General features: G+C 40.4%; 1 protein-coding gene across 1 annotated transcript in view; it reads right to left on the reverse strand.

Moving 5' to 3' along the window:
* Window positions 1-578: 578 nt before the first annotated feature.
* Window positions 579-22,409, reverse strand: part of LOC311139521 (ras/Rap GTPase-activating protein SynGAP-like) — a gene marked incomplete at its 3' end in the record, with an annotated part of 95,899 nt that continues 74,068 nt past the window's right edge. Inside the window, exons 18-20 of the mRNA XM_084174408.1 lie at window positions 21,597-21,808; window positions 11,689-11,770; window positions 579-1,001 (exon numbers count right to left, since the gene is read on the reverse strand). Coding sequence (XP_084030534.1) covers window positions 579-1,001; window positions 11,689-11,770; window positions 21,597-21,808 — 717 coding nt within the window. The remainder of the gene's footprint in view (window positions 1,002-11,688; window positions 11,771-21,596; window positions 21,809-22,409) is intronic.

Consider the following 22,409-nt stretch of genomic DNA (forward strand, 5'->3'; position numbering starts at 1 on the left):
TGAAAATACACTCAAAGGCACTAAGGAAACCAAACTAAAAAGCCAGATGACCACATCTCTACCAATGAAATTTGAGAGCTGGAGTTTTCAGGACAGGAAATGACTCAACCTTTATCGATGGAATTATGGGATACCACACGCATGTATATAGCAGGAAGCTGTTGGCTACTGAGAAGTCTTTGGGGAGTGAGACGTTATATAGTGTTTGCTTACTGTCTTTATATGATTAAACAAACACACAAATCAAAATCTCACATAGTCGATTGGTTTGGTGATTAGGCCTATACCAGTGTATGATAGGCTCTATAGTTTGTTCGATTGAAACAGTACATGAGGATCCCACAATGTCAAAGATAATTAAAAGGTATCATTATCTTGTCCTGCAAGACAGATACTGACCAAAGCCCAGTTTGAGCATGCCGAAAATGAGGTCCATTGGAAAGCCCTTTTGTTGTCTTGTGTGATAATGCTGAACGTACTGTACAGTTAAATGTACAATGCCCCCCCAAAAATGTCTTCTCTCTCTGGTTTGAGTACACATAAAAGAAATGGGAAAGATTGCAGTCATCTCATCCTCCTCAAAAAAGGAAGGAAATGTGGCAAGATTTCTTTATTTGTGTCTTCTCTCTCTGATTTGGTTTAGTGTTGATTTTGACCTGCTCCCTCTCCTCTATGCCCAGTCCTGCTGTTGCAGTGCTTTCATTTGCCTCCGTGCTTGTCACTGGGAAGGATGTTGGGTTGCCACGGAGCTCTCCATTCTGGGGTGGACTGGGGTGGAGATGAGGAGTGGTGGGAGGAGGAGGGTCTACGGGTGGGGAGGGGACTCCATTCTCATTCCGGGGCAAGCCGGTGGAGGAGATGCCCGAGGAAGAGATAGTAGGGTCAGGATCAGTTGTCATCCCTCCGTCTTTTTCTCCTCCTTCTTCTCCTCCTCCTCCTCCTCTTCCACCTTCAGTATTCACACAGGGGTCTGCTGAACCCAGGGAGGAATGCTGGGCCCCCTAGCAAGACAGAGAGAGGGAGGGGAGAAGAGGAGTAGGAGAGGGGAGAGATGGGAGTGGGAGAAGGGGCATTCAGTGGGGGATTTGTGGCATGGACAAGGGTGTAAAGGAGTCAGCCAATCCAGGAAAGAGAGAGTGAGGCAATATAGAGTCATATATGAAGCAGGAAATGTGGAGAGAGAAGGCAACAGGGAGGATGGAAGGAGAAGGAGTATGGGAGATATAAACAAGCAAGGAATAATCAAATAAACAAAGGAGGCCAGTGAAGAACAAACAGACGGGTAGAGGAGAGTGTAAATAGGGGAATCAGTTACGAATGTAGAGAGAAAAGAATGGATGAAATAGTGTGGGGTGATGAGGGTCCCGATAGGAGAGGATCAAAGCAGGAGGTAAAGAAAGAAAGGATCATGTGAGTAAGCAAAGGGAGTAAGGGAGAGAGAGAAATAAGTGACAAGGGATGGGAGGAACAACGGAGAAAGAGAAATAGAGGAAAATGAGTTACAGAGCAGAAGTATGAGGTACACCAATAAAGATGGACAGCATAGGAGAGGGGATACAGTCAGAAACAGAAAAGGTGGAAGGAATTACAATCTCGGGTTGACCAACATGTCAGAGTGTGTTGATCTTCGTATGATGCTGAGTTAGAAGGGGGTACTAGTCAGGGACGGGTGTCAAAAGGAGTCCGAGCAGTCAAGTAGAATGAGAGTTGTGTCAGTCTTAGCCAATGAGATTCATTTCAAGAAATTGCTATACATTCTAATTTGTAATATACAGTGCATTCGGAAAGCATTCAGACCCCTTGACTTTTTCCATATTTTGTTACGTTACAACCTTATTCTAAAATGGATTAAATAAATGTTTTTCCTCATTAATCTACACACAATACACCATAATGACAAAGTGAAAACAGGTTTTTAGAAATGATTTGCAAATGTATAAAAACAAAAAAATGGAAATACCTTATTTAAATAAGTATTCAGACCCTTTGCTATGAGACTTGAAATTGAGCTCAGGTGCAACCTGTTTCCATTGATCATCCTTGAGATGTTTCTACAACTTGATTGGAGTCCACCTGTGGTAAATTCAATTGATTTGACAGGATTTGGAAAGGCACACATCTGTCTATATAAGGTCCCACAGTTGACAGTGCATGTCAGAGCAAAAGCCAAGCCATGAGGTCGAAGGAATTGTCCATAGAGCTCCGAGACAGGATTGTGTCAAGGCACAGATCTTGTGAAAGGTACCAAAAAATGTCTCCTTCATTGAAAGTCCCCAAGAACACAGTGGCCTCCATCATTCTTAAATGGAATATGGAATACGTTTGGAACCACCAAGACTCTTCCTAGAGCTGGCCGCCCGGCCAAACTGAGCAATCCGATGGTCACTCTGCCAGACCTCCAGTTCCTCTGTGGAGATGGGAGAACCTTCCAGAAGGACAACCATCTCTGCAGCACTCCACCAATCAGGCCTTTATGGTAGAGTGGCCAGAGATGGAAGCCACTCCTCAGTAAAAGGCACATGACGGCCCGCTTGAAGTTTGGCAAAAGGCACCTAATGACACTCAGACCATGAGAAACAAGATTCTCTGGTCTGATGAAACCAAGATTGAACTCTTTGGCCTGAATACCAAGTGTCACGTCCGGAGGAAACCTTGCACCATCCCTACGGTGAAGCATGGTGGTGGCAGCATCGTGGTGTGGGGATGTTTTTCAGCAGCAGGGACTGGGAGACTAGTCAGGATCGAGGGAAAGATGAACGGAGCAAAGTACTGAGAGATCCTTGATGAAAACCTCCTCCAGAGTGCTCAGGACCTCAGACTGGGGTGAAGGTTCACCTTCCAACAGGGCAACGACCTTAAGCACACAGCCAAGACAACGCAGGGTGGCTTCGGGTCAAGTCTCTGAATGTCCTTGAGTGGCCCAGCCAGAGCCCAGACTTGAATCCGATCTAACATCTCTGGAGAGACCTGAAAATAGATGGGCAGCGACTCTCCCCATCCAACCTGACAAAGCTTGAGAGGATCAGCAGAGAAGAATGGGAGAAACTCTCCAAATACAGGTGTGCCAAGCTTGTAGCGTCATACCCAAGAAGACTCGAGGCTGTAACTGCTGCCAAAGGTGCTTCAACAATGTATGGAGTAAAGGGTGTGAATACTTATGTAAATGTGATATTTCAGTGTTTTATTTGTAATAAATTTGCTACAATTTCTAAAAACCGGTTTTTGCTTTGTCATTATGGGGTATTGTGTGTAGATTGATGAGGGGAAAAAACAATTTAATCCATTTTAAAATAAGGCTGTAACATAACAAAATGTGGAAAGAGTCAAGGGGTCTGAATACTTTCCGAATGCACTGTAGTAAAGGCTTGAAAACCATGGTGACACAAATAGTGGTTATGACTCTACAACTTGATACAATTGTGTTACCTTCATTAATCTTACGCACATTAGAATCCATGTACATCTCAGGTTTAGCATGGTTTTGGCTAAGCTTTCAGTCAAAACTTTCACCGAAATAAGAAAATAAATAAAGAATAAAAAGCGTTCACCGAAAGCTTAGTTAAGACCACAATTAATGTGCAGAAATGTAGTATATTTTTTTCATGCACCTTAGTACCCTTGTCAGGTGTGTGGTTGATTCCTACACTTCATTGAATCTTATAAGTACTTTAAAATAAAACATTATAGATGATAATATTATAGTATTGCATTATTATAATAGTCTAACATGCAGATGTGTTACAGTAATTCTTAGAACTTTAGATGCGAATTGGAGAACTTAATGACTAAATACTGTTCTACAACGCTTGAATAAGAAGCTAGTATACAAGAGCTCTTGAATAAAATCTAAACTGTGTCTAACCCACCAATCAGAATTTCTAACCCATACCCATTGACCAGTTATCAATGGATGCTCATTCATTTACCAAATCTGTAAAGCACTGGGTTGGAATTTGTGATAAGCGAATAAGTCCAAGTTTGGTTTTGCTATCTATCCTTACCTACATTGGCGCAGAATAACATCATTGCAAATACCAGATTGAATTCAGTTATTAATCAAATCAAGCTCTGAGTGCAAGTCATCATGTCCAGTCCTGTTCAATGCAGTCTGTGTTGGAACAGTAGGAAAGAAAATATCTGGGTTATTGGCACTGATGTAGGTTGTTTTAGATTGAGGAAATGGTGTCTAATGTATCCAAGTGCTGGCAAAAACAGGAATGTGGAATCATTTAAAGGTTTTCTACACGAATAGAGGAATCTGAATTGACATTTACTCTACTGAGACACCAAGACATTTTCTCAAATGTGCAACAACTTCTTTGAACATTAAAGACTAAAGACTAAAGACCATTCATATGATTGTACCAAGGAGTATGAAGTCTTAAGATGTGAACGAAGCACTGGAGAAGGGAAAGACAGGAAAAAGGTATTTCAAGAGGGTTTTATGATCTGCATCCAGTACAGAAATTAGTCGGAAATAGGCCATTTGTTTTCAAAACTAATTAGCATTAAATATCAGGGTGGGTGTGTCCATTGTGTGTAGCAGGTGTTTCCATCTCTAGAAGGAGAACAAAAATGTCCTCCAAAAAGTGGAATTGAACTGGCAGACCTTTTCTCTTCTCACTCAGAACCTTGTAAAGCACACGGCGATAACCAATTTCAACAGATATTACTGTTAGCATACATGCTAATCCCATTCCCTACTTGGTGCTAGCAACAGTAACAGGAAATGTGGTATGGAAACAAGGGGAACAAGTGGTATTTCTCTGCCAGTGCTGGATTACTTTCAAACCAGTTCTACAAATATTACTACAAACCCTTTCACATTATTTATCCAAGTTTAGCCAGACCTGCCAATACAACTGAGAAAATTGTGTGAATATTTTATAATAAGAAAGTTAGCTAGCTGCTAGCTAGCCAACCTATGCCAATAAAAGAAGCAGCAATCCAATCAACTTAACAAACGTGCATCACTCACTGTTAAAGATCCATATGTGCAGAGTTTGCTTACTTGAACAACTTGGAGTTTATGTTTGTACAAAAGCTGCAACTAATAAAAGTTAGGAAATTGTAGACAAAAACACAACACATAGTGGATGAATTGTGCCATGTTAAGAGCATTGTTAGTATGCTTTGGTACGCAATTCTCAAATGTTCTTACCCAGCAACACAAATAGGAAATTAACACTAAATTGCTGTTTCAAACTAGGCATATCATTGTGGAAATTAGACGTACAAACCAACCAAGTATTCCATAACAGTAGTATATGACTGACATACATATAAAGGACACTAGACAACTCTCCATGTATGACCCAGAGCAAAAAGAACAATAATACAGTACTGGCGACACACTTGATCAAACTCACAATGACAATACATGAACATTGGATCTTATGTGCTCAGGTGCCATATACATACAGTACACATACACACAGGAATATATAAACACACTCTCAAAGAAACACACACATTGACATATATGCACACCAGTTGTTAATTTTCAGGGAAGGATTGTGTCAGATACGGAGATTTCCCATAATTCCCGTCATTTATTTTGGGGAGTGGTGGGAGGGGAGATGAGTCGAATTGAATGGATATGTTGATGACCCACTGTAACGTGTTCCTCTGTGAGACACGTGCAGTGTGTAGGTGAGATTGTGTTGATTTGAGCAGGGGTATTGTTGTATATGGATGTAGTCAGTTACCTTGTTGATATTGGTTCTTAGAATTGGGCGTACTTATATGTATTACTGCAGTAGAGCCATCCGTTTTTGTAAGTGTACCTGATAGAGAATCTGTGAATTGTCAAGCTGTTTGTCATAACTAGAACTAACTAAGGCCTGGATTCAATCAGATCGAGCATTAACCATTGTTAACCAGCACTGGCCGACATCCGCATAGCAAATGTTTTATTATCCCTACCGCGTTAGACGTTCATGAGCTGACATATCGGTGAGCGGCTGCTCTTGTCTGTCACAAACCACTCCCTTCCCTACCGCGTTAGACGTTCATGAGCTGACATAACGGTGAGCGGCTGCTCTTGTCTGTCACAAACCACTCCTTTCCTTATTATCCCTACCACGTTAGAAGTTCAAAACGGCGCGAGAAATTGTAGGCTCTATCGATGTTATAAATAATGACTCTCAAATTTCAATCCATTGATGCTAGGCTAATGCATGTTTATTTGGATGAGGGAGATTTATAGCCTATCAATCTAATTTGAGTGTTCGATTGGTAACGCGGATGCATAAACTTCTAACGCGGCTGCATGGGATATGTCAGATTACGTTGGATGTGTTTTTTTTGCCGCTTGTGGATTTGACAACTCTAACGCAGTTCCACCTCAGACACCGCCAAAACAACCGTTAATCTGATTGAATCTAGCCCTAAGTACATATTACTACCATCAATATTCTGATCAAACATTTTGCTTATCATCCCAAAACAACACAGGGAAATGTAAAGAAAAAAGTAGTGGAGGGATGAACAAGGATGAAGGATGTGAAGAAGGGTGAAGGAGTTGCAAGGTTTTGCAAAAGCCAACATTTGATAATAGTGGAGCATTGAAATGGAACATTGAATTAAACAGCTGAATATTCGTACATTTCGCTGCATTTCGATCAGGAATTCTACCATTGATTCTGGAGTTTTATGGTTTGAATTCAGAGGGTAAGCAAATTACCTAATGCAAAGAGTTACACATTTAGGAAGTCTCCATATATGACTGAATTTGTGCAAATAATGTTGGCATATTTGTCTGAGTGGTGTAAGAGTCACATTCATTAATGTATTCATTAATGTATACAGTATGTGTACAATACATACATCCAAATGTCCAATATATAGTGCGACACTGTATATGTATATGTAAACTTGGTAAACATTTGGCAGGTTTGGAGAATTCCAAGTAAATATTTCCAGCCTGGTCTCAAAGACTAGACGTAACATAGTAATTAGTATGATATGTTACGTTTGGTATGGTTACATAAGACTGAAGTTTACTTAAGGTAATAATTAAAGGAGGGTGGTTGGTCGGGGTGGATGGGTGAGCGTATAGCTACTTTGCAACTACTTGCATGTTAGCTAACCCTTCCCCTAGCCCTTTAACCTAACTCCTAACCTTAACCTTTAACGCCTAACCCCTAGCCTAGCTAACATTAGCCACCTAGCTAACGTTAGCGTTAGCCACCTAGCCACCTACTTAACATTAGCCACAACAAATCGGAATTCTTAACATATCATACGTATTGCAAATTTTTAACATATTTTACGAATGGTAACATATCATACGAAATGGATGATGGACATCCACAGATGAATATATACCATACCAAACGTAACATATCATACTAATATGAGTGTCCCGGATTTTTGTTTACTATGTTATGTCTACCCCTGAGGTTGATATTTCAGCTCAAGCGTTCAATTATTTTATTTTACAGTAAAGCTCGACATTATTCAAATTGCTGTTGGCAAAATCAAAATAACCAAAATAATGTGAACAATAGGTAAAGAAAGAAAGAAAAAATATAACTGAGCTGAAATATTGCCGTTTATAAGACATGTGATTGCCTGTATAAGACATGTCTGTGTAAGTCAGTCAGTGCTTCTGTTGGTGCTGCATACGGACAGTGACGCACACACAGTAGAGAGAAGGAATCAAAGTGAAGAGACAGAATGTATGGATGGAGAGAGGCAGTACCACTGAAGTGTATGCTGGTTGGTTTATTACCTTTGTACTCGGGGTGGGACGGGCGCGAGACGGGGCTGCACTAGGATGGATTGGCGCCTCCCCTAAGAGAAATCACCGTATCTCATCAACACAGGAGAAGAGGAGAGGAACGATAGAGAAAAGGAGGAGAGGAGAGGCTAGGAGAGGCATGTGTGCACTGAAGAAAGTAAAAGGTAGAAGTTGGGTGTTGAGGAGCATTAGGGATACTCAACGCCCACAAGACACACACAAACTGTACAAACACAGGCACACCACATTCGCGCCAACACAAACCCAGCAGCCTGAAAGCACAAGAGGGCCCAACATGTCAACATGCTGAGGAAGCAAACCAAGGTTGTTGGTACACACATACAGCAGTAAAGATGGTAAGTAGCCATCTTGTGCAAGCCAGAACATGAGGCAGCTTGATGTACAAGTACACCCCCTGGACAGGATGCTAGTCTATCGCAGGGCCTTAGCCCCCAACCTATCTCCTTAATGCTGAGCCAAGCAGAGACGCATTGGGTCCCGTTTTTAGTCTGACTCGGCCAGGGATCGAACTCCCAACCTTCCAATCTTAGGGCAGACACTCTAACAACAAGGCCACTAATTTGGTTTAGCAGTAAAGATAGCTGCATTTTAAATTAGTCCAAATGTCATTCATTGATCCAAAGACTGTAAAGTATTGTCAAGATTTTTTTTATTTCTGATCTCTTCTGAAGCTGAGGGGTTAGAAGTTGAGGCGAAACATGCAGTAATCATTGGCAAAAGTAATAAACACCACTATTACTGCAACAAAGAGAAAAATAGTATTACAAAACAGAGTTAAACAATATAAACAAATGGATACACATGTAAAGAAGTTTGAATCATACATAACACACTTAAACACATACAAGGTTGTAAAGACAGTAGATAACTGATGTGATAGGGATAACCATGTAAAGTGAGACATGCATTATATTCACAATGATGCATGGAACATATAACATTAAGTTTGAGAGGATATGTACAACATCCAAATAATGATTTATTTGTGATAAGTCGTTACAAGGACAGTTTGATCTACTGTAACTTCAATAGTGCTACCACTAGCTGCTGCCTACAGGTGTAATATCTTAATTTGAACAGTTTCTCACAGCAGGAAAATAATCCTGCACAAACAGGAATGTGGATAATAATTAATGGATATGTTTATAGGGGTTGATACATTTTTCATTAAGGCAAATCAAGTCAAACATTTTAAAGTGGAAATTACAAACTTTAGAAGCCTTTTTAACCCTCAAATACAAACAAGTTTGCATTTCCTGCTGAACAGGAATATTCTCTGTGACAACAGAGTGATCAAACATAATGCTATAGGAATATGAATCCACAAATTGCACACATAAAGCTGAAAGCCGAGTGAACTGCCCACTGTTGGGATAATAAAGATGACGTGAACATGAACCCTATGAGTCACCAACACCCCCACCTAGACACCTAGCACTAAACACCTGTTGCTGCCATGGCGATGGACAAGTGATTGTATGGTAGCCAGCTCACTGTGAATAATGACAGATATTGGAAACACAATCATTAAAACATGCCGACATCCTCTGCTTGGGCATAGCCATGATGGGAATGATGTACACAGAGCATGTAATGGTACACAAACAATTGGTCCACAACAATTTATGGCTTCCTTTTATAGTCTTCTTGACTATAACCTTCAGAACAATGGAGATACACAGAAAGGTTTGCCTGGTTGCATAGACAAATGAGGCTCATGCATGACAATGGACAATTACCATGAGAGCAAAAACCTGGGTGGAAGCATGACATGGAAATAATAAATGGCACCAGAAGTTCCATGTTGGACTGCTGTGATTTGATACTGTGTCTAGGAAGAGACCCAAACAGCTTCATGTTGGATAGCAAATCTGCCTATTTCAGCTTGGAAACAAAACCAATGTCAAGATGGATGCCCAGCCATGAACGCTCCTATGACCACTTGGGAAGAGCTACTCAAACTGCATCTCTCAGCCCTCAGAAAGGACCTATAGATTCCGATCCCAATGCTGTGTGAGGCTGTAGGCCAAGTCTACCATGACACTCCCCTCAACTACATGTCAACCACAGACTGGCCACGGTCGACTGAGTGGAACAAGCGCGAGCGCAAAACTATTTGGTCTGCTAACTGAACGCAACGCCACGCATCGCTGGATGGCTTTACACCCTTTCAACCGCAGTCTCTAAGCCTTTCTGGCTAATCTCTCCCTCTCCCTCCCTTCCTCTTCCTCTTCCTCACCCTCTCTCTCCCTCTCTGGGGGAGCTGTGTACTGAATGGAGTAATAACAGGAGAGACGTATTGGTTCACTGCTCACTTGAGAAAGCGTGGCTGAAGCCCTGACCGTTCGACGCCTTGCAGGGGTGCTGCGTTCAGCTGCATTCTTATCTGGGACATAGCGGGATACCCTGTCTGTTCACACCGCTCAAACTTTCTGCTTTTGTTTTTACCTCTCCATGTCAGTAAATGTATAATATATGTTGCCTCTTTTGAGTCTTATTTGATTCAGATTGGGATAAAGATGTTTGGATTGGGGAAGTGGTTGGGTGGGATTCATCTTCTGGTGGAACAGGGATTTGATTTGAACGGATGGGAGAAGCTTGAGCGTACGTGTCATGTTGTTTGCAAGAGACACTGGGGTTTGACACACTCTTTCTCTCTCTCTCTCTTTTACACACACACAGACAGACACAGACACAGACACAGACACAGACACACTCACACTCACACACACACACACACACACACACACACACACACACACACACACACACACACACACACACACACACACACACACACACACACAAACACAAACACACACACACACACACACAAACACACACACACACTGAAAGCTGGCATGTCTCTGCAGCATGACTCATGCTTGAGGGTGGACTGGTTTGATAGGAGATGATGGGTGACTGGCTAAAAGCATGGACTGAGAGACATTGAGTGTGGATGCTGGAGACGTTGTCGGCCTGACAAATTAACTCATCCTCATTACCAAAACTGTTCAATAGTCGTGATATTATGTCTTGCATTTGTGTTAGACTAGTAATACAACTTGACGTTGACATGCTCAGTGTGAATAATTGGGATAAAGGAGTTTGGATTGGGGAAGATGTTGGGTGGGACTCATCTTCTGGTGGAACAGGGATTTGATTTAAATGGATGGAAGAAGCTTCAGCATACATGTGTGATGTCGTTTGCAAGAGACATTGGGGTTTGACACTCTCTCTCTATCTCCCTCTCTCTTACACACACACACACACACACACACACACACACACACAGACACACACACACACACACACACACACACACACACACACACACACACACACACACACACACACACACACACACACACTGAAAGCTTGCATGTCTCTGCAGCATGACTCATGCTTGAGGGTGGACCGGTTTGATAGGAGATGATGGGTGACTGGCTAAAAGCATGGACTGAGAGACATTGAGTGTGGATGCTGGAGACGTTGTCGGCCTGACAAATTAACTCATTCTCAGGACCAAAACTGTTCAATAGTCGTGATATTATGTATTGCATTTGTGTTAGACTAGTAATACAACTTGATGTAATACATATAGTTCACACAAAGTTGATAGACGTGTGTCTGAGATGTACAGTTATCACAGACGCTGATTTGATTACAACCCGGATGTGGTCAGACATAATATAAACAGATTGATTGAGAGACAGACACGAGATGTAAACAGACGCTCTTTGACCTTCAAAGCACCTAAACAGATTGACAGACAGATGACAGTCTCACCCAAACCCAAGGACTTGTCTAGACAAAATAAAAGGGACAAATCAACAGAGATGAAAACAACATAGAGAAGGATAGAGAGATAAAGACACAGGCCATCCTACAGACATGGCGACCGGAAGAAGAAAATCACAGACCTGATCGGCGAAGACCCTAACGTTAGCTTTCGGCGGCTCAACGACGGCTCCTCCCCTTATCTCATCCTCCACAGCCATGAGTCTAAGAGAGACAGAGAGAGACAGAGAGACAGAGAGAAAGAGAGAGAGGGCGAGAGAGAGAAAGAGAGAGAGAGAGAGAAAGACAGAGAGACAGAGAGACAGAGAGAAAAAGAGAGAGGGCGAGAGAGAGATGGAAAGAGAGAGAGAGAGAGAGAGATAGAGAAAGAGAGATAGATAGAGAGAGGAGTGTGAGTTCAAACAGTTGTGAGAGAATTGTGAGTTAAGCAGACACTAAGTAGCTAAGTGCAATGTGTAAGGCTTATAAAGACTGTCCAGGTGAAAGCTGGATCTGTCATTGCCCTGACAAATGTTGATTTGTCAATTATACCCATTACCTGGTCTATAGTAGCGTTGATATAACCTCTGGTAGCCAAATTATAATCTATTCAACCAATGCTGTAACTGTTTAACATACACTGCTCCAGTAATACGAGGAAACATTTTTGAGGCAGTTGAATTGCATATTTCCGTGTTCCCCAAGGGATTCAGCATGATGTGTCTGTCCAATTCAGGGTGTTTTCCAATCCAATCAGGCCTAATCATGTCTAGATTGTGGTGTTTTGCCGGTCATAGTGTTCTGAATGGGGTTTAATTAATAATACATCCTCATCATCGCTAGGAAATCGTTGAACTGACAGAACATGATAGAGATTCCAAATCCTTGTTATAACCATTTCAAAGAGTCGGCTTGCAGGGATATATATATATTTTTAATTTTTTAATTTTTAATTTTTCTTTAATTAACCAGGTAAGCCAGTTGAGAACAAGTTCTCATTTACAACTGCGACCTGGCCAAGATAAAGAAAAGCAGTGCGATAAAAACAACAACAACACAGAGTTACATATGGAATAAACAAAACGTACAGTCAATAACACAATAGAAAATCTATATACAGTGTGTGCAAATGTAGTAAGTTATGGAGGTAAGGCAATAAATAGGCCATAGTGCAAAATAATTACAATTTAGTATTAACACTGTAGTGATAGATGTGCAGAAGATGATGTGCAAATAGAGATACTGGGGTGCAAATGAGCAAAATAAATAACAATGTAAATAACAATATGGGGATGAGGTAGTTGGGTGGACTAATTACAGATGGGCTGTGTACAGGTGCAGTGATCGGTAAGCTGCTCTGACAACTGATGCTTAAAGTCAGTGAGGGAGATAAGAGTCTCCAGCTTCAGAGATTTTTGCAGTTCGTTCCAGTCATTTGCAGCAGAGAACTGGAAGGAATGGCGGCCAAAGGAGGTGTTGGCTTTGGGGATGACCAGTGAGATATACCTGCTGGAATGCATACTACGGGTGGGTGTTGCTCTGGTGACCAATGAGCTAAGATAAGGTGGGGATTTGCCTAGAAGTGATTTATAGATGACCTGGAGCCAGTGGGTTTGGCGACGAATATGTAGTGAGGGCCAGCCAATGAGAGCGTACAGGTCACAATGGTGGGTAGTATATGGGGCTTTGGTGACAAAACGGATGGCACTGTGATAGACTACATCCAATTTGCTGAGTAGAGTGTTGGAAGCTATTTTGTAAATTACATCGCCGAAGTCAAGGATCGGTAGGATAGTCAGTTTTCGAGGGCACGTTTAGCAGCATGAGTGAAGGAGGCTTTGTTGCGAAATAGGAAGCCGATTCTAGATTTAACTTTGGATTGGAGATGCTTAATGTGAGTCTGGATGGAGAGTTTACAGTCTAACCAGACACCTAGGTATTTGTAGTTGTCCACATATTCTAAGTCAGACCCGCCGAGAGTAGTGATTCTAGTCGGGTGGGCGGGTGCAAGCAGCGTTCGATTGAAGAGCATGCATTTAGTTTTATTAGCGTTTAAGAGCAGTTGGAGGCTACGGAAGGAGTGTTATATGGCATTGAAGCTCGTTTGGAGGTTTGTTAACACAGTGTCCAATGAAGGGCCAGACGTATACAAAATGGTGTCGTCTGCATAGAGGTGGATCTGAGTGTCACCAGCAGCAAGAGCGACATCATTGATATACACAGAGAATAGAGTCGGCCCGAGAATTGAACCCTGTGGCACCCCCATAGAGACAGCCAGAGGTCCAGACAACAGGCCCTCCGACTTGACACATTGAACTCTATCTGAGAAGTAGTTGGTGAACCAGGCGAGGCAGTCATTTGAGAAACCAAGGCTATTTAGTCTGTCAATGAGAATGCGGTGATTGACAGAGTCAAAAGCCTTGTACAGGTCAATGAGGACGGCTGCACAGTACTGTCTTTTATCGATCGCGGTTATTATATCGTTTAGTACCTTGAGCGTGGCTGAGGTGCACCCATGACCAGCTCGGAAACCAGATTGCATAACGGAGAAGGTACGGTGGGATTCGAAATGGTCGGTGATCTGTTTGTTAACTTGGCTTTCAAATACTTTCGAAAGGCAGGGCAGGATGGATATAGGTCTGTAACAGTTTGGATCCCCCCTTTGAAGAGGGGGATGACCGCGGCAGCTTTCCAATCTCTGGGGATCTCAGACTACAAGAAAGAGAGGTTGAACAGGCTAGTAATAGGGGTTGCGGCAATTTTGGCGGATAATTTTAGAAAGAAAGGGTCCAGATTGTCTAGCCCAGCTGATTTGTAGGGGTCCAGATTTTGCAGCTCTAAATGGGGAAGCTTATTGCTACAGTCTCCATAGGATATTTTTCTTGCCGTGCAAATTCCCCTTTAGTCACGATTACTCAGCATTATAATTATTTTCCAGAAAAGGGGAACATGGATCATGGATCATTAAATACTTGCCTCTAGAATTTCAAGATCTGGGTCATTCAAGGCAATGGTTCTGATATTTTCTTCAACAGACACAAAAGGTGAAGGATGAATTGAAAGTCACTGCAATCATGAAGTCAAATCCAAGATGGCGATCAGCAGTTTGGTGATGGAGATTAAATGAACAAGGGTACATAAGACATCCTAACTCCTACCTGGTCGATATTTCTGAGGTAATGAAATTCTTCTGCTTTGATCATCATATATTTCATTATCTTTTAATCTTATCACATCTACTTTCCACCTGAACGACATGGTTGTTTTCATTTGAAGTCATACAGAAAAGCTGTGAATAATTGCTGACAAAGTGGATGAACTTCAGAGCGTTAAACTCCTGAGATGAACAGAATGCTGAGAGAGGACTAATTACACAAAAGGAATGACACATTTATATACAGTGCTTTCAAAAAGTATTCACACCCCTTGACTTTTTCCACTTTTTAAAATGGATTACATTGAGATTTTGTGTCACTGGCTTACACGCAATACCCCATAATATCAAAGTGGAATTATGTTTTTACAAATGTTTACAAATGAATTAAAAATGAAAAGCTGAAATGTCTTGAGTCAATAAGTGTTCAACCCCTTTGTTATGGCAAGCATAAATAAGTTCAGGAGTAAAAATGTGCTTTACAAGTCACATAATAAGTTAGATGGACTCACTCTGTGTGCAATAATAGTGTTTAACAAGATTTTGGAATGACTACCTCATCTCTGTACCCCACACATACAATTATCTGTAATGTCCCTCAGTCGAGCAATTAATTTCAAACACAGATTCAACCACAAAGACCAGGGAGGTTTTCCATTGCCTTGCAAAGAGGGGCACCTATTGGTAGCTGGGTAAAAATAAAAAAGCTGATATTGAATATCCCTTTGAGCATGGTGAAGTTATTAATTACACTTTGGATGGTGTATCAATACACCCAGTCACTACAAAGATACAGGAATCCTTCCTAACTCAGTTGCCGGAGAGGAAGGAAACCGCTCAGGGATTTCACAATGAGGCCAACGGTAACTTTAAAATAGTTACAGAGTTTAATGGCTGTGATAGGTGAAAACTGAGGTTGGATCAACAACAGACAATTAAACTGAAAAAATGTCTTTTTGGAATGACTACCTCATCTCTGTACCCCACACATACAATTATCTGTAATGTCCCTCAGTCAAGCAATGAATTTCAAACACAGATTCAACCACAAAGACCAGGGAGGTTTTCCATTGCCTTGCAAAGAGGGGCACCTATTGGTAGATGGGTAAAATAAAAAAGCTGATATTGAATATCCCTTTGAACATGGTGAAGTTATTAATTACACTTTGGATGGTGTATCAATACACCCAGTCACTACAAAGATACAGGAATCCTTCCTAACTCAGTTGCCGGAGAGGAAGGAAACCGCTCAGGGATTTCACAATGAGGCCAACGGTAACTTTAAAACAGTTACAGAGTTTAATGGCTGTGATAGGCGAAAACTGAGGTTGGATCAACAACAGACAATAAAACTGAAAAAATGTGGCAAAGAAATGAACTTTATGTCCTAAATACAAAGCGTTATGTTTGAGGCAAATGTAACACAACACATCACTGAGTACCACTGTTCATATTTACAAGCATAGTGGTGGCTACATCATGTTATGGGTATGCTTGTCATCGGCAAGGACTATGGAGTTTTTTAGGATAAAAATAAATTGAATAGAGCTAAGAACAGGCTAAATCCTAGAGGAAAACCTGGTTACGTCTGCTTTCCAACAGACACTGGAAGACAAATTCACCTTTTAGCAGGACAATAACCTAAAACACAAGGCCAAATATACACTGGAGTTGCTTATCAAGACAACATTGAATGTTCCTGAGTGGCCTAGTCACAGTTTTGACTTAAATCGGCTTGGAAATGTTTGGCAAGACTTGAAAATGGCTTTCTAGCAATAATCAACAACCAGCTTGACAGAGCTTGAAGAATTTTAATAATAATGTGCAAATTGTACAATCCAGTTGTGCAAAGCTCTTAGAGACTTACCCAGAAAGACTCACAGCTGTAATCTCTGCCAAAGGTGATTCTAACATACAGTATATTGACTCTTGGTTGTGAATACTTATGTAAATTACATATTTCTGTATTTCAATAAATTTGCTACAATTTCAAAAACATGTTTTCACTTTGTCATTATGGGGTATTGTGTGTAGATGGGTGAGAGAAAAAAATATTGAATCCATTTTGAATTCAGGATGTAACACAACAAAAATGTGGAATAAGTCAAGGGGTATGAATACTTTCTGAAGGAACTGTATAGGACAGAGAAAGTGAGGACCAGACAGCCGATGTGAGTGCAAAATGAGCCAATAAGATAACCTAAAAACAGAAAGACATTTTAAATCATAGCACAGATTTTTGTCAAACTATTCCAAAATAAGTGGTTGGTTTGGACAGAGGATAGCATATCACCCATTGTCATTTGCCACCATATCAAGCTGTAGCAATTCCGCAGAGAAAGCATTCTCTGAATATCACCAGATCTCTTTATGCTTAACATACAACAACTAAATTGATGCTTAACATTAATAAATAATGAAAATCCACAGGTGAAGTTTCAAACATTGGTGTTAGATGTTTTATTCCATAAATAATGTACAGGGATTTATTTGACAAAAATAAGAAAGAAAAAAGGAATCAAACGTGACAGAAACATTGGCACTGGTCTAAGAAACAATGAAATGTAACATGAGTATACAGTAGAATAATACTTTTTAAAAAGCAGACAGCGATTCACATGGGTGATATGTACCAAACATAAACCTGTATATCTATTTACTTCAAGTTCAAGTAGTGTGCTTGTCAGGTCATGTCTTACATACAGTCAAAACAATGTGGGTATTTGTCAATATGAGGTCAGGGACAGGTCATGAATTGACTGTTACAGAGAAATAAGGCGAGTCATAGTGAGTCAAAGGTCTCATGATATGTAGTCAATTGTATGTACATCAACAGTAAACCCTCACTATGTGCTGCTATTTGCCATATCAATCCAAAAGGCTTTATTGCACAGTGACAAGCTACATCTCTATGAGAACTTTCAAAGTAATACTGATGTAATATTATACATCTATACAGACTACCAATACTATTACAGTGCCAAAAAATAGGCAATCTTATGATAGTGAACAATTCTTGTTCCACATAGTATCTCCACAAATTACTCTCTCAAAGCTATAACTTTAGCAAACGATGACACCATTTACCATTCTGTCTCCTATGACTTACTGCAGATCCAAACTTAAACCAACGACATACAGCAAAATTATAACAGATATAAATCTTAACACTTTAGATAAATGGCACCAATATCCATCTGGCTACATGATTAACATTTTTGTTAAAATCACAAACACTTACACAGCCATGTGTATAAGTTATAAACTATGCTTACAGTGCTGTATATGCTGTATCTATGGTATTTAGGGATTTACAGTTTCCATGGCCATACGTACAGAAGTCTCAATATAATTTATGTTTATATGGGTTCATTTGACACTGAATGGGACCTGAAAAAACCCTTAAGTGTATGAGTTCTGTATATATGGTAATATGATATATGTATCTATGCATGTAAGGTATGCATACTCAATATATTTGTGTGCCTGAATATAGGCCTACATACATACATGTAATGCTTCTGTTAATAAATGCTAAATTTAATCTATTATTGCACATCTCGTAATGCTAAAATATTGCTATATCATTGTAATATCATAACAAAATGTACATATAGAATCTTAGTGTATCATTATTGGTATGGCTGGTACAGTACAGGGAATTCAATAGGGTATCGATAACGTTTAGATTAAAAAATTGTGTGCTACTCTAGCGTGCCTGATATTCTTTGATATAATATAATATAATCTGTCATATTCCTCTCAAGAAACATAACTGCTACTCTAGAGGCACTCGTCTAGAGGAACCAAGATAAATCACAAAAAAGGCTTTCAAAGAATATCTGAAGTCGTTTCTAAGAAGGATGATGAATGAGATTTGAAAAGCAATGATAGAAGTTTTGGTTTTTTGAAATGTGGAATGTATGGTTAATTTTCCTTTTGGAGGACAGTGGACATAACTACTTGAGCCATTGAAATTGCTGGACACATACTTAATTAAAAAACGCAAATAGCATTTCTCATTCATTGACAGCATACAGTTGAAGTCGGAAGTTTACATACACCTTAGCCAAATACATTTAAACTCAGTTTTTCACAATTCCCGACATTTAATCCTAGTAAAAATTCCCTGTCTTAGGTCAGTTAGGATCACCACTTTAATTTATGTCCGAATAATAGTAGAGAGAATGATTTATTTCAGCTTTTATTTATTTCATCACAATCCCAGTGGGTCAGAAGTTTACATACACTCAATTAGTATTTGGTAGCATTGCCTTTAAATTGTTTAACTTGGGTCAAACGTTTCGGGTAGACTTCCACAAGCTTCCCACAATACGTTGGGTGAATTCTTTGCCCATTCCTCCTGACAGAGCTGGTGTAACTGAGTCAGGTTTGTAGGCCTCCTTGCTCGCACACACTTTTTCAGTTCTGCCCACACATTTTCTATAGGATTGAGGTCAGGGCTTTGTGATGGCCATTCCAATACCTCGACTTTGTTGTCCTTAAGCCATTTTGCCACAACTTTGGAAGTATGCTTGGGGTCATTGTCCATTTGGAAGACCACTTTGCGACCAAGCTTTAACTTCCTGACTGATGTCTTGAGATGTTGCTTCAATATATCCACATAATTTTATGAAGTGCACCAGTCCCTCCTGCAGCAAAGCACCCCCACAGCATGATGCTGCCACCCCCGTGCTTCACGGTTGGGATGGTGTTCTTCGGCTTGCAAGCATCCCCCTTTTTCCTCCAAACATAAGGATGGTCATTATGGCCAAACAGTTCTATTTTTGTTTCATCAGACCAGAGGACATTTCTCCAAAAAGTATGATCTTTGTCCCCATGTGCAGTTGCAAACCGTAGTCTGGCTTTTTATATGGTGGTTTTGAAGCAGTGGCTTCTTCCTTGCTGAGCGGCCTTTCAGGTTATGTCGATATAGGACTCTTTTACTGTGGATATAGATACTTTTGTACCTGTTTCCTCCAGCATCTTCACAAGGTCCTTTGCTGTTGTTCTGGGATTGATTTGCACTTGTCGCACCAAAGTACGTTAATCTCTAGGCGACAGAATGCGTCTCCTTCCTGAGCGGTATGACAGCTGTACATTAAGGCGTTTGGAAATTGCTCCCAAGGATGAACCAGACTTGTGGAGGTCTACAATTGTTTTTCTGAGGTCTTGGCTGATTTATTTTGATTTTCCCATGATGTCAAGCAAAGAGGCACTGAGTTTGAAGGTAGGCCTTGAAATACATCCACAGGTACACCTCCAATTGACTCAAATTATGTCAATTAGCCTATCAGAAGCTTCTAAAGCCATGACATCATTTTTTGAAATTTTCCAAGCTGTTCAAAGGCACAGTCAACTTAGTGTATGTAAACTTCTGACCCACTGGAATTGTGATACAGTGAATTATAAGTGAAATAATCTGTCTGTAAACAATTGTTGGAAAAATTACTTAGTAGACATCCTAACCGACTTACCAAAACTATAGTTTGTTAACAAGAAATTTGTGGAGTGGTTGAAAAACGAGTTTTAATGACTCCAACCTAAGTGTATGTAAACTTCCGACTTCAACTGTATGAATCTGTCTTCAAATCTAGCAGCCATCCACTACTTACAGAATCCTCTAGATTACCTTGTCAACTGTAACAATGCCACAGCCTGGTTGCCATCACCCAAACTAACTTCGAAGGGGAAAGAGAACTTGTCATTTAGCAGCTAAGTTAGGTTTACTCTGTGTTCTCTTTACACATCATAAGATAGGGAAATACTATCAAACTGTGGTCGTTTGTAAAGATTGGTATTGTTCATCCTCATGTCAAGCTGTTATGGTGATGACAACAATATGTAATGTACTACCTTAGTCTTTGTTTCATGCATTTTTATCAAAAACACCATTATGGCCTCATACTGTATAGTGCAGATAGAAGTCATATGATGTCACCTTTCTGTCCACTATTGTGCTTTTCGATTCAATCTAGGTGAATCCCTCTCAGTTTAAGATTATCGGAATAATCACCACAGAAGATGCAGGTAAACTACTAAAGGAAAAAAAACAAGCAGCATGTTTGATATACTGGTTTAAAAAAATGGCTGCCAAGTAGTGCAATAGCACAAAGGGTCTAAACATGTCTTTTTGGGTTCTTTATGCACCAAGTTATGGGGTTATGGATGGGATTTGTTTCATAAAGTACAGCCAGGAACAGTCTCAGTCTTCATTCCGTTTCTTCTTCCCTGGAATGGATTAAAAGTAGCAAAGTTCCCTGTGACGCTTATCTAACTTTCAATTGCAGATTATTAGAAGTAATGGACAAAAGCAAAACATTTACACAAATCGTTTCCTCTCTCAAGTTCCTCATCTCGAGTAAATCTGTCAACGTTAGTCAGAAGAAGAATGTTCGATGAACAATTTCCTACTGACTGGGTGAAAACCAATTGCCTAAGGTATCTGTATACAGACATGAATCATTCATATGAATGGCTTTCACTGTTGACCTCTCACCTTTCAAATGAGTGTGCAGTTAGTTTGAAACTGTCCCATTATATCCCTGCATACATTTGATTGTGCAAGTTGAGGCCTCCCCATTATTTCTACATATATTATTAATGTATCTATTTCATAACTATACATTATTTAGACTCTCTCATATATATTCATCAATATTCCCCAGATGATTTCCAAAAATCAGCACCTGCCTAAAGAAGATTAACTCTGTCTATGATTGTTGGATATTTCTTGGATTAAGGTAATCAGACATGGTAGTTCTCAACAATACATTAATTTATTTTCCTCACTCCATTTTTGTTTTCTCTCTATCTCTCCACACCTGTCTTCTCTTTCTCTTCATCTCTACATCTCCGTTCTCCATCTCCTCCACCCTCCACCACCCCTCTTTTTACCTGTTGATTATTCCTTTAATTTGGGAGTCTTTCTCCACTTGCTGTTGCCGTAGCCTCCTCTCGCTGTCCTCCAGGCGACTCTGGTATTGTGAGAGGATCTTACTGGTCTGCTGCTCCTGGGAAAGGAGCCTCTTCTCATATTCCTCCAGCTTCCTGTGGGACATGATCAGTCGCTCCTTTAGGGAGTGGATTTCCTCCTCGTATTCCTTTACCTGAGACAGAAAGAGAGAAGAGAATGCATTGGAAATAGAAAATGGTTGAGCAATTGTCATATACATGTACATTTTTGGACTCTAGATTATCCCTTTTCACTTGCTCACTATGCACAAAGATCTTGCTATGTCTATTATGAAAATAGAAGGGAATATATTGAAAATATAAAAATAGTTGAGCAATTGTCATACTGTTTATTAGCAACACATGGCTAAGCAACCGACAAATGGTCTTGGGGGTTTGTCACGATCGTTATGAGATGAAGCGGACCAAGGCGCAGCGTGATAAGCGTACATACTTTATTGTGTACACACACGAACCAAAACAATAAACAAACGATACGTGAAGTCCTAGGTTAAATAACACAAACCTTAACGGAACAAGATCCCACAACGTAACATGCCAACAGGCTGCCTAAGTATGGTCCCCAATCAGAGACAACGAGCTACAGCTGTCTCTGATTGGGAACCACCCTGGTCAACATAGAAATACACGATCTAGAACGACAAACCTAGAAAACTAAACAAGGAAAAATCCACACCCTGGCTCAACATTTAAGAGTCCCCAGAGCCAGGGCGTGACAGTACCCCCCCCCCCCCC

Source organism: Coregonus lavaretus (genome assembly GCF_964263955.1).
Source record: "Coregonus lavaretus genome assembly, chromosome: 13".
Classification (NCBI taxonomy): Eukaryota; Metazoa; Chordata; class Actinopteri; order Salmoniformes; family Salmonidae; genus Coregonus; species Coregonus lavaretus.